The 12,022-nt window shown below is 41.7% G+C and overlaps 1 protein-coding gene across 4 annotated transcripts in view; it reads left to right on the plus strand.

Moving 5' to 3' along the window:
- Window positions 1-11,954, plus strand: part of traf3 (TNF receptor-associated factor 3) — a 57,045-nt gene extending 45,091 nt beyond the window's left edge. For all 4 annotated transcript variants that reach the window (XM_039740975.1, XM_039740974.1, XM_039740973.1 and 1 more), the window contains exons 6-11: window positions 1,030-1,110; window positions 3,471-3,545; window positions 3,662-3,754; window positions 8,462-8,602; window positions 8,824-9,001; window positions 11,145-11,954. In XM_039740975.1, the coding sequence (XP_039596909.1) occupies window positions 1,030-1,110; window positions 3,471-3,545; window positions 3,662-3,754; window positions 8,462-8,602; window positions 8,824-9,001; window positions 11,145-11,707 (1,131 nt within the window). In that variant the 3' untranslated portion in view covers window positions 11,708-11,954. The remainder of the gene's footprint in view (window positions 1-1,029; window positions 1,111-3,470; window positions 3,546-3,661; window positions 3,755-8,461; window positions 8,603-8,823; window positions 9,002-11,144) is intronic.
- The last annotated feature ends 68 nt before the right edge of the window (window positions 11,955-12,022 follow it).

Below are 12,022 nucleotides of genomic sequence, written 5' to 3' on the forward strand. Positions count from 1 at the left end.
TATTGTGGTTACCATAAGGAAGTCGATGAAAACTGTAAACGCTTTGTTTTCTAAATTTATGTTCACATCCTAGATATATGATTTTTTTTTTTTTTCTTTTCATTTCAAACCATTTTCTCAGACATAATTACTCTAAGCAGCTTAGACACGTGTTTGGTTTTATGCTGACCAAGTTCCTTATTTACGTCTAAACTCCAAGCACTCCCAGTTGAACCAAAAGGTATAAATGACATTCAAGAAGCCAGAAAGGACAACTGCACACAAAGGGTTGAGGGAATTAGGTGCACAGTACTGTGTCCTACTGATGGCTTTTAACAAATACTTGGATGACATATTGTGACCAGCTGCCTGTTGGCTAACCAAAGGAGGTTAGACTGAATGGATGACCTTCATTTGTAAACGTTTTTATGCTGGAATGACCAGATTTGTACGCAACCATTGCAGCCTGGCCTTTCATATAATTCACTACAGGAAGGTCTTCACATGCCTCAGTTCCAAATGTATCTTCAGTTGGGAGTACAAGTGTGAATAAATATTATTCAGCTAATAATTAAAGCAAATAAATAAAACTAATAAATATTAAACAAATAAAGAAGCAGAGAAGAGGTTTAATCTTATAAGCATCTTAGTAGGCTGTCCTTCAGGGTGTACCCAGATAGCAGGAGTGGCTCATTTACAGGAGATACTGAAAGGCAAGTCCATTCATTTAATCTTTAGTAATATCTGCAAGCATTATTTATGTGAAAAAACAGTGGGATAATTGTCAAGAAATAATGAAAAATAAAAATATTTTAGTTCTTGGGTTGTGCAAGTGTTCTGTTTAGAATCAGTATACCTTGCTGCTTTTGCTTTTCAAATACTCGACTTCCAGCTGCTGTTTAGATTTGGTACTTTCACCGTATCGGCAGCTCACCCCAAGCTCCAGTGTCTAAACGTGCCTCACTGTAGGAAATGTACATACCAGGGATGTGTTTTGCTCTTTTATTATCGGTTTATGAATGCTTTTGACACATTTCTCTATCATTTTAGAAACATGAAGAAACAGTTTGTCCAGCTTTTCCTGTTTCCTGTCCTAACAAGTGCAGTTATCCTTCTGTTTTAAGAAGCGAGGTAAGTCACCTGCATTCCTGCTTTCTCTATATAAACTGTTCAAAAAAAAAATTAAAGGAACACTTTGAAAACACATGAGATCTCAATGAGAAAAAAATCATGCTGGCTATCTCTACTGATACGGACTGATATGGTAATGTGTTAGGAATGAAAGGATGCCACATCGTTTGATGGAAATGAAAATGATCAACCTACAGAGGGCTGAATTCAAGGACACCCCAAAAATCAAAATGAAAAAATGATGCAGCAGGCTAGTCCATTTTTCTGAAATTTCAATGCAGCAACTCAATCGTTGTAGTAGTTTGTATGGCCCCCACGTGCTTGTATGCATGCCTGATAACATCGGGCCATGCTCCTAATGAGACAACAGGTGGTGTCCTGGGGCATCTCCTCCCAGATCTGGACCAGGTCATCACTGAGCTCCTGAACTGTTTGAGGTGCAACCTGGCGGCGTCGAATGGACCGAAACATAATGTCCCAGAGGTGTTCTGTTGGATTTAGGTCAGGCGAATGAGAGTGGGCGCCAGATTAATGGTATCAATTCCTTCATCCTCCATGAATTGCCTGCATACTCTAGCCACAAAAGGCTGGGCATTGTCGTGCACCAGGAGGAACCCAGGACCCTCTGCACCAGCATAGGGTCTGACAATGGGTCCAAGGATTTCATCCCGATATCCAATGGCAGTCAAGGTGCCGTTGTCTACCCTGTAGAGGCCTATACATCCCGAGACCTCCACTTACCCACCACCAAACTGGTCATGCTGAACAATGTCACAGGCAGGCATAATGTTCTCCACGGCTTTTGCAGGCCCTTTCACATCTGTCATATGTGCTCAGGGTGATCCTGCTCTTATCTGTGAAAAGCACAGGGTGCCAGTGGTGGACCTACCAATTCTGGTATTCAGTTGGAAAATGGCAGTCGAGGTCCATGGTGCCGGGCAGTGAGCACAGGGTCCACTAGAGGACGACCGCTCTTCAGGCCACCCTCATGAAGTCTGTTTCTGATTGTTTGATCAGAAACATTCACACCTGTGGCCTGCTGGAGGTCATTTTGTAGGGCTCTGGCAGTGCTCATCCTGTTCCTTCTTGCCCAAAGGAGCAGATACCAGTCCTGCTGATGAGTTAAGGACCTTCTATGGCCCTGTCCAGCTCTCCTAGCTGCCTGTCTCCTGGTATCTCCTAAATTGCCCCGAGACTGTGCTGGGAGACACAGCAAACCTTCTGGCAATGGCACGTATTGAGGTGCCATCCTGGAGAAGTTGGACTACCTGTGCAACCTCTGTAGGGTCCAGGTATCACCTCATGCTACCAGTAGCGACACTGACTGCAAAACTAGTGAAGAAACAGTCAGAAAAGATGAGGAGGGAAAAATGTCAGTGGCCTCCACCTGTTAAACCATTCCTGTTTTGGGGGTCATCTCATTGTTGCCCCTCTAGTGCACCTGTTGTTAATTTCATTAACACCAAAGCAGCTAAAACTAGTTAACAATACCCTCTGCTACCCAACTGACCAGATTAATATCCCAGAAGTTTCATTGACTTGATGCTATACTCTGATTAAAAAAAAATGTTAATTTTTTTGAGCAGTATCCATGTATAATTTATCCATATTATGTTTACACCTGGAATTAAAATTAAACTCCATTGTCCGCTTGCATCTTTGTTGTTTTTTAATCAGCACATCACACCCCACCATATCTACCAGCCTGTAGTTCGAATGAAATCTGGCTGCTCATAATAACCCAACAAACTGCAATAAAAACACAGTCAGTGTTTCAGAATGTAGGAGTTGGTAACTCGACTTCGCACATGCCACTGCTGTCACCCCACTCACACAGCTTACCCAACTGCTACCACCACCCTACACGATTGCTGTATGTGGATAGAAAGCTCCTTTGCATTTCCGCTCATGTTAAATGTGACTGCTGGATGTGTCTGACCACCTCTGAATGCTCACCCAGTTGTGTGTGTTTTTTTTTTTAATGTGGTTAAATGCCATCCAGTCAGGACTCGCATTAATGCAGTTGTAAGTACTTTGGTTTAGCAGACCTTCAAGAACAGTTTATCCAGACTGCTGCACTAACTTAATTTTATGTACTGCGGTATTTTTTCCATTCAGTTCTGTCCCATGGCAGCTGGAAGCCTTCCTGGCCTGCTGCAATGTCCAAGAAAAGAAAGGCTGATAAAATGGAATATGTGATTATAATGAACAGTGAGGTACCCATGTGCTGTTTTAAAGAGAATGTAGCAATAGTTGTTTGATGTATTCTGTTACATGTTGGGTAGTTAATATTATTTTGACCCTCAGTAAAGTTGAGTTTGACAGCACAAAATCAAATAAATCCTTGCGCTGTTTTTCAGCTAACAAGCCACCAACATGAATGCCCCAATGCTCAAGTAAACTGTATGTTTAGCCGCTATGGGTGCAGCTTCAAGGTGAGTATTTTTATTTCTTTTTCCTTCTGAACTCCTTTGAGAACTCCGACATGAGGTGTGGGGCAGGGTCAGACTTTCATTTTATCTGAGAGTGTTTACTTTGGTTTATTTCTCAGGGCTTGAATCAAGAGTTGAAACTCCATGAAGCCACATGCATGGCAGAGCACCTACGACTGATGCTAGCTGGCAACTTTACATTGGAGAAAAAGGCGAGTGTGTGAACAAGTGCTCCTTGTACACTTTTGGGGCTGAGAAGGACACTTGCTTATTTTTTAGGGCTTTGCATGAAAACAGAATCAAACTGCAAATCCTGTAAATGAATTAAAAGATAGGGATCTCACTTATAAGGTGAAGCAAAGAGATTATCAGACAGCCCGGGCAGAGCAGAAGTGACATCTTCTACATAAGCAGACTCCTCATATTCTGAATCACTGGAAAGCCCAGGACTTTGTCACGTGGCATTGACACCATTCCAGTAGGAGGAAGTGGGAATTTTCGTATCGTTTTATGCTGAATCACTACACTGTTACTGCTGGTCACTGTTTAGGGCTTCCTTATTACTTCATAGCATGGGGGTGTCGAGAAGGGGACAGTATTGTAGCTTTAAAGGAAGGTCGTAAGGGTTCCAGGCAAAGTTAGTTACTTCATGGCAACCTGACATCTCCACAGATGGTTTGTTGATGAAGCTGCCAACTGCTGGTCAGTGAGAGAGCACAGTGAAAGTTGTTCACTTGATAGTTGATTAATTCTATTTTGAGAGACCAGCCATGGAATTAGTGATTGTCAAGCCATTTTCAAATGTATATTTCTTGTAAGTTTACATTAAGAACTTGCCAACACTGAGACTCTGGGTAACCAGCCTCTGGCCAGGATGGTAGCTGCCTCTAGACATTTGCAAAGGAAGAGTGAATGCAGAGGGGTGATATATAAAGATTTCCTACTGCTGGTAATTAAATGTACCTTCAGATTATTTCAAAACTGAACTCTCAAGTAACATGCCAAGGGACTTTTTGTGTGCAGACTCCAGGGGGCATGGGTTTGAGCCAATAAACACAAACATTTTTCATTGTGGTTGCAGATTCATAATCGCATGCAGCCCCACCTAAAGCTGTTAGCCAGTGGTCTTGCAGACTCCATATGTGACCATAAGAGGTACAGAATTGCATATCTCCACTTTTGAGCTTCAGCTTAGACACCAGAACACCACCGTCATCTCAAAGGCTGCTGATTGTGAGTGCAAAGTCAAATTTGGGATCCACATCATATGGCTAAGAGGCATTTGTAATCCTAATGCTCTCTTCCTACCCCCAGAATGCTATGCAATAAAGAGCGCTCGTTCTTCTATTTGTTTACGTCCATGAGACGCTCATAAAGAACTAAAAGCAGTCCATATCTTGAAAAGCTTCTGTGCTGCTACTTGGCAGCTGCACTGGCATGGCGTGTTAGGACAAAGTTTCTGCAACATTTTAGGGATGGGAGTGAGACTGTAGCCAAGTGGGGAGTGGAGGGGGGAAATCCAGTGGCACTGTGTACACGGAGTTGTGAGTCAGACGCAAACAGCAACAAGAGATGAGACAAAAGAGTTCCAGCATTCAGTTTGTGAATTAAGCACTCTGGGAACTCCCACAATTGCAAGGCGCCCATTCCATTCGTTCCTTTTTCAAGCCTTCAGGCAGTAAGCCAAAAAAAAAACAAAAACCCAGTAATATATTAGAAATGGCTTGTCTTAATACTTGAGGTATCAATAATAAAACAAATGAATTGGAGATGTATTTAGCTACTCATAATTATGTTAGTAACTGAAACCTGTCTGAATCTGAGAGACAGGGATAAGTATAACATACGGAGACGTACTATTTAGGAAAGATGAGCACAAACAAAAGGTGATGGAGTAGCCATTCCAGTATGTAAGAGGTAATTACCCAATGAATGCAGAGGCACATTGTAATGAGGTGCATTTTCGTGAGGATATTTCGATTTCACTAAACAGCGTCACAGAGAGAAGCCTGATATTATGAAAGCGTTCCAGAACCTCGGTCAGATATCGGTATGCCTCCTTTTAGTAGCATTTAAGGCCTGCTTAGAAGGGGGATATTCTAGCACTGGGGGATTTAATGGCCATTTTAACTGTGCTGTTTGAAAGGAGTTCCTAGATGTAATCAATGACTGTCACTTCACATACAATGTGTTCACATGCTATCAGTTTTCAGAGCTCTTTACTTTCCCACTTCAGTGCGTCCATGTGAATTTCTGGTTGGACTTTTCAGAGAAATGCAAGGTCACTGTGGATTTGCTACATGGTCTGGCAAAATAAAAACTGTGTATTTTTTGAAGAAGTCAAAAGCAGACTGAACATGTTCAATGTGTGTCACTTCACTCCAAGTGCAGATCAAGCACAAAAACTGCATTTCTGGCCAATCAGGTTATATTGTTTATTTTCTATAAGTGTTCACGTGGAATTTCTGTCATCTTAGTGAAACTAGTATTCAGCATCTGTCTGATTGAATGTGGCATCAGTATGTTAAAACACCAACAGGAGGAGACGCCAGTCTAGATTTATTATTTTGTAATAATTTATTCAGAGAGGTTGTTGGGTTATGTGCTTAGAAATTACAGGAATGACAAATTGGAGAACTCCGTGACGACTTTCCAGCACAGTTTTGTATTTCCAGAGTATTGTGAGCTTGCCAGTTATTTTTGAGTGGTCCTTGGTTTGTAAGTCTTGGTAGCGCACGCACACACACAGAGGCCCACCTTTACGACTTGACTTAATACAAAATTAGACCTGTTTGATTTGGGCAAGTCACAGATTGGTTGGACCGAATTGCTGGATATGTCAGACTACACAACTGGCAGTCACAGGAACAGTTGACTCACTAAGATTATGTAAAAATTGTGTGATGTGGCAAGGCCTTTAGCAGATAGTTGGCATGAGTTAAGATGGGGGGGCAGTTGTGTTTCAATAATTTGGTGGAATTCTGTATGGAAGCAGCCAAGCATAATGATCAGTGAGGTGTATATGGTGGTGTTTAGCTTTGACCCTTAGGATGTGAGAGGTTTGGGGTCTAACTTAGACATGTCTGTGGTGCTTAAAGACTGGAGGCAAAGGATTACGGCATGAGGTACTTTGTTGAGAATTAGATAGTAATGGTAAAAGTGCTGCCCTTCAGGGAAGAGTGCTGGAGCTGCTGCTCTTTCTAATATAAATAAGTGATTCTACTAAAAATATTAAATTACAAGTTGGTTAAGTTTCAGATGACCCAGACAGAATAACACTTGTCACTGTTTTTTAATGGGCATATTAAGCACGATGACCGGCATGGTACGACACTCCAGTCTGAGTTGTAATTGGTTTGGTTTGTTTTTATTTTTGTGTTTTCTGCCCAGCTTATCACCTTGCATTTGTTTAATTTTACACCAGGAAAGGAATTTAAATAGTTTTAGTGTAGCAGTAAGACCCCCTGGTGAGTGTGTAGAAGACTAGTGATCGCTGCTGAAGAATGCCCTTCATTTGTAAACTGCATTGCCAAGCACTCGCTCATCCTCGCCAGGGTGGTACTATTAACTGCTTGACTAATAAATGTAAGTGAGAGGGGATCACTGCATACAGTGGTGCTTGAAAGTTTGTGAACCCTTTAGAATTTTCTTTATTTCTGCATAAATATGACCTAAAACATCATCAGATTTTCACTCAAGTCCTAAAAGTAGATAAAGAGAAACCAGTTAAACAAATGAGACAAAAATATTATACTTGGTCATTTATTTTTTGAGGAAAATGATCGAATATCACATATTTGTGAGTGGCAAAAGTATGTGAACCTTGGCTTTCAGTATCTGGTGTGGTTTTTTTTTTTTTGGAGAGCAGTGGCTTTCTCCTTGCAATCCTGCCATGCACACCATTGTTATTCAGTGTTCTTCTGATGGTGGACTCATGAACATGAACATTAGCCAATGCGAGAGAGGCCTTCAGTTGCTTAGAAGTTACCCTGGGGTCCTTTGTGACCTCGCTGACTATTACACGCCTTCCTCTTGGAGTGATCTTTGTTGGTCGACCACTCCTGGGGAGGGTAACAATGGTCTTGAATTTCCTCCATTTGTACACAATCTGTCTGACTGTGGATTGGTGGAGTCCAAACTCTTTAGAGATGGTTTTGTAACCTTTTCCAGCCTGATGAGCATCAACAACTCTTTTTCTGAGGTCCTCAGACATCTCCTTTGTTCGTGCCATGATACACTTCCACAAACATGTGTTGTGAAGAGCAGACTTTGATAGATCCTGTTCTTTAAATAACACATGGTGCTCACTCACACCTGATTGGCATCCCATTGATTGTAAACACTGGACTCGAATTTCAACTTCAAACTAACTGCTAATCCTAGAGGTTCACATACTTTTGCCACTCACAAATATGTAATATTTGATCATTTTCCTTAATAAATAAATGACCAAGTATAATATTTTTGTCTCATTTGTTTAACTGGTTTCTCTTTATCTACTTTTAGGACTTGAGTGAAAATCTGATGATGTTTTAGGTCATATTTATGTAGAAATATAGAAAATTCTAAAGGGTTCACAAACTTTCAAGCACAACTGTAGCTCTGCACTTCATGTGGCATTCCCTTCGTTCTTCGTTTAGGACCTCCCTTCTGTTTGGAGCAGTTGCGCTGATGCTGTGTAAATTATAGCCCACTTTGTAGTATTAGCATTAAACAAGCGTCAGTAAAGCGGCAACAGTTTTATTAAGTCAGTTATTTTGTACACACATACAAACAACCAGAAGAAAGAGAGGAGTAGGAATCCTAAGCTGTGCACATTGAGGTTTTAGCCCAGTGTCTCCCCAAGAGTTGATTGTGCTGTAGGTGTCCATGTTAACTGGAACTGGATATCCTCAACGTAAACTGCCCATTTATTTCAGATGGAGGATATTAAAAGTGAACTGCATGAGAGATACCTGGTGCTGCCATCTCTGAACAGTCGAGTCACTGAAATAGAGAACCGGTATGAAGAGCTGCGAGATAAGACCAAGCAGATGGAACAGAAGATCAGCAACATACAGGTGAGCCTTCCTCAAGAAAAGTTTGAAGCACTTTGTGTTGAGTAGCCATGCTGGCACTGGAGCAGAGGTGTGTGGGCAGCAGAGTTAGCAGTGCAGGACGCATTCTCGCAAGTACATCTGGTCCTTTCTGGAAGGTCCATGTCTCTTAGGACTTAGGCATGCAGCCCCAAGTAACCAGTGAAGTTGTGCATTGCTCATCCTGGTTATCGTTTTTGCTCTAGAAACTGCTGAGTTCCCACTCTGAGAAGATGCGCGAGATGGACGCTGAGCTACGGCTGTTGAGGCAGACCAAAGACGAAGTAGATGCACTCAAGAACACAGTGGAGACAATCCGCAATCGAGTAGCAGTCCTAGAAGGGGGCAGCAGAGGGAATTTTGCCCCTGTGCCACATACTCTAGGTAAGTAGACCATTTGGGTTTGAGTAGAAGTTTGAAGGGGGTCGGCATTGCCGACTTTAAAATGCAGAAATTGAATGTGGAACTGCTCAGAAATCCATTTGCAGTTGACATGGAGAAAGCACCTGTAAACCTCCAGATAGAGCCGATAAAACTCCAGAGTAACGGCACACATGAAGGTAAAGTAGGACTCTGTGGCGGCCGCTCAGTTCCCCAGCTTCATCCCTGAAACTCTGCCTACAGGCTGCTTGAATGTTCTCCATGTTTGGTAGAACTGGGAGGCTCTGCCACCTGCTCACCAACCTCCGGGCGGGCGCTACGTACTAGGCGCTTCACGCCTCTGCCACTCATGTATCAGGATGCAGATGTACAATTTAAACATTATTTTCATGGAAATTATTACATATACATAATAGAACTAACTATTTTACATTACAACGAGTAAAGTAAATTATGTTTGATGTTGCGTTAGAGTTACTCGTGTTATACGTTTTCATTCTGTTTGGCTTTGAAATTAACAAGCAAATGCTTTTTAAGCTTACACTTTTACTGTAAAACTTAAGTAAAAACGATATTTGGAATTAACTTTTCATCAATATCGCATTGAATTTTGATTCCGTGTTTGGACTTACATCATGGCAATGCAACGTGTAACTGCCCGTGAGTGAATATCATTTCATTCTCTCTAATAAATAAACCGACTTTTTTGAATATTTGTCCCTGTGATTTGTTCATTGTAGCAAAAGCTATTCTAACAGGAAACTGTAAACATTTTAACATGAACGGCATATCAAGACCTCCTTTGGTGTCTAATGTTATCCCCTGAAGATGCACTACATTACCTTTCTTGTCACCTGTTAAAACTGTACATGTCAGAATTGTTCGACCAATTTTGAATACAACTAATGTTGTCCTATCGGACAACATTAGTTGATAAATATAAATTACGCAATAACATCGCGATGCATCCTTCTTTCAACAGTAACTTGGACGGTGGAAGACCAGACGGTGTTAATGGTTGTAGTTATTCTTCGGGATATTGTAAGTTGATGTTATCATCTTCCGCACAATCACAACCAACTGTTTCAGCAGAGTCTATTGATACACAATTTGCCGTGTAACCGATTGACAATTTTTGCGTTAATTCGTTTGACTTCATTGTTTCTCGGTGCTAGGATTGCCCGTGTACTCATTTGCTCTGTCGATGACCCTCCGTGATGAAATTCTTCAATAAGATTTGGACATAAATCGTCGTCTTTTATTGGGAACTTAAATTGAGGAAAGCATAAAAATTTGTAAGAGCAGAAACTGTGTCTGACAAAAGCATTCACACGAATGAGAGGACTGTGGGCCATTAACTGTAAATGGTTGAGAGGAGGGTGGGACCTGAAAAAATCTCTTGGCAGAAAGTTTCATCTCGCCTCAAGATTTTCTTTTATAATAGAGAGACGTAGCTACCTGTGTGAGCAACTTTTCTTGGTGATGAAGATGAACAAAAACACACAGAAGTCGTCTCACTGACAAACACCTTTACTTTAACTTTAACCTTTTACTTAAGTTTCCACAGCTCAGAGCCAAACCCCAAATATGAATAAACTTTTAGCCAAGAAAAAAAGTCCGGTGTCTGGCTTGGATAAAATAACATCATAAAGAAAACTAAACGGCAGAGCTCAAAATGTGCTTTTTGCCCTTTTTTTTTCTCTGAAATTGGAACAATTTTTTATTTGAAGGATTTGCACATTTTCACCAGCTTGTTCACATTTTAAATACTTTCATTTTGCTTGATGTTACCGTTGAAGAAAACAATTATTTCAAATTCTGATTTTTTTTTTTTAGTTATTTTTTTTGAGGAAAAAGCAGTCTGTCTGTTAAAATTTATATTTCCGATAAAAACATTGTCCGTTTTAGACTGTTCAATAAATGTTAATTCTGTCTGTCCCGCAACTTGAACTGATGTTTTAAAGTTTAGTCCCTGCTGTGATTGAGTTTGACACCCCTGGTTAGAGGATGGATGAATGAATAGACTGTTGTGTGAAATATTGAGGTGAAGGTTTTTCTTTAAATAAAAGCACACATTCACCTTTAATGCAGGGCACCACTATACGTGCAGCTTCATCTGCTAATCTGCATTCCTCTTCCCCTTCAGAGTCGCTCGTCTCCAGACATGACGACATGTTGAGTGTTCACGAGATCAGGCTGGCCGACATGGACCTGCGCTTCCAGGTGTTGGAGACGGCGAGTTACAACGGGACCTTAATCTGGAAGATCAGGGACTACAAGCGGCGGAAGCAGGAGGCCGTCGCAGGGAAGACTCTGTCACTGTACAGCCAACCCTTCTACACTGGCTACTTTGGTTATAAGATGTGTGCCAGGGTCTACCTCAATGGGGATGGCATGGGCAAAGGCACACACCTCTCCCTGTTTTTTGTAGTGATGCGCGGGGAGTATGACGCTTTATTGACGTGGCCCTTCAAACAGAAAGTCACCCTCATGCTGATGGATCAGGGCCCTACCCGCAAGCACCTATGTGACGCCTTTAAGCCAGACCCAAACAGCAGTAGCTTCAAGAGACCGGTGGGTGACATGAACATTGCATCTGGGTGCCCGCTGTTTGTTTCTCAGCCAGTGCTGGAGAATGGCTCATACATTAAAGACGACACCATATTTATTAAAGTAGTTGTTGACACTTCAGACTTGCCAGATCCTTGACCAGGCCTCGGGGCAACACAGAATGGATGACATCTGAAGAAAACGCTGGCCTGGCTGATCAGACGTGAGGAGCTGAAGGTCCTCCCAGGGAGCTGTGCTCGTACAGGCTGATGTGTATTTTTATTTTTTATTTTTTGCTTTGTTTTTAAGTTATGGTCTGAGTGTCTAAAGTTAAGAATGTCTTGTCAAGGCTGGAGCAGCAAAGTGCAGAGTAGGGAGAACAAAAGGAAAGGCAAACCAACAAATACATCATAAACAAAGACGAGGTAGTCGAGGTAGTCAAGGTGGAAAGCCCAACAAGGTGCACAGCCACCA

The sequence above is a fragment of the Polypterus senegalus genome, chromosome 18 (genome assembly GCF_016835505.1).
Source record: "Polypterus senegalus isolate Bchr_013 chromosome 18, ASM1683550v1, whole genome shotgun sequence".
In the NCBI taxonomy this organism is placed as follows: Eukaryota; Metazoa; Chordata; class Cladistia; order Polypteriformes; family Polypteridae; genus Polypterus; species Polypterus senegalus.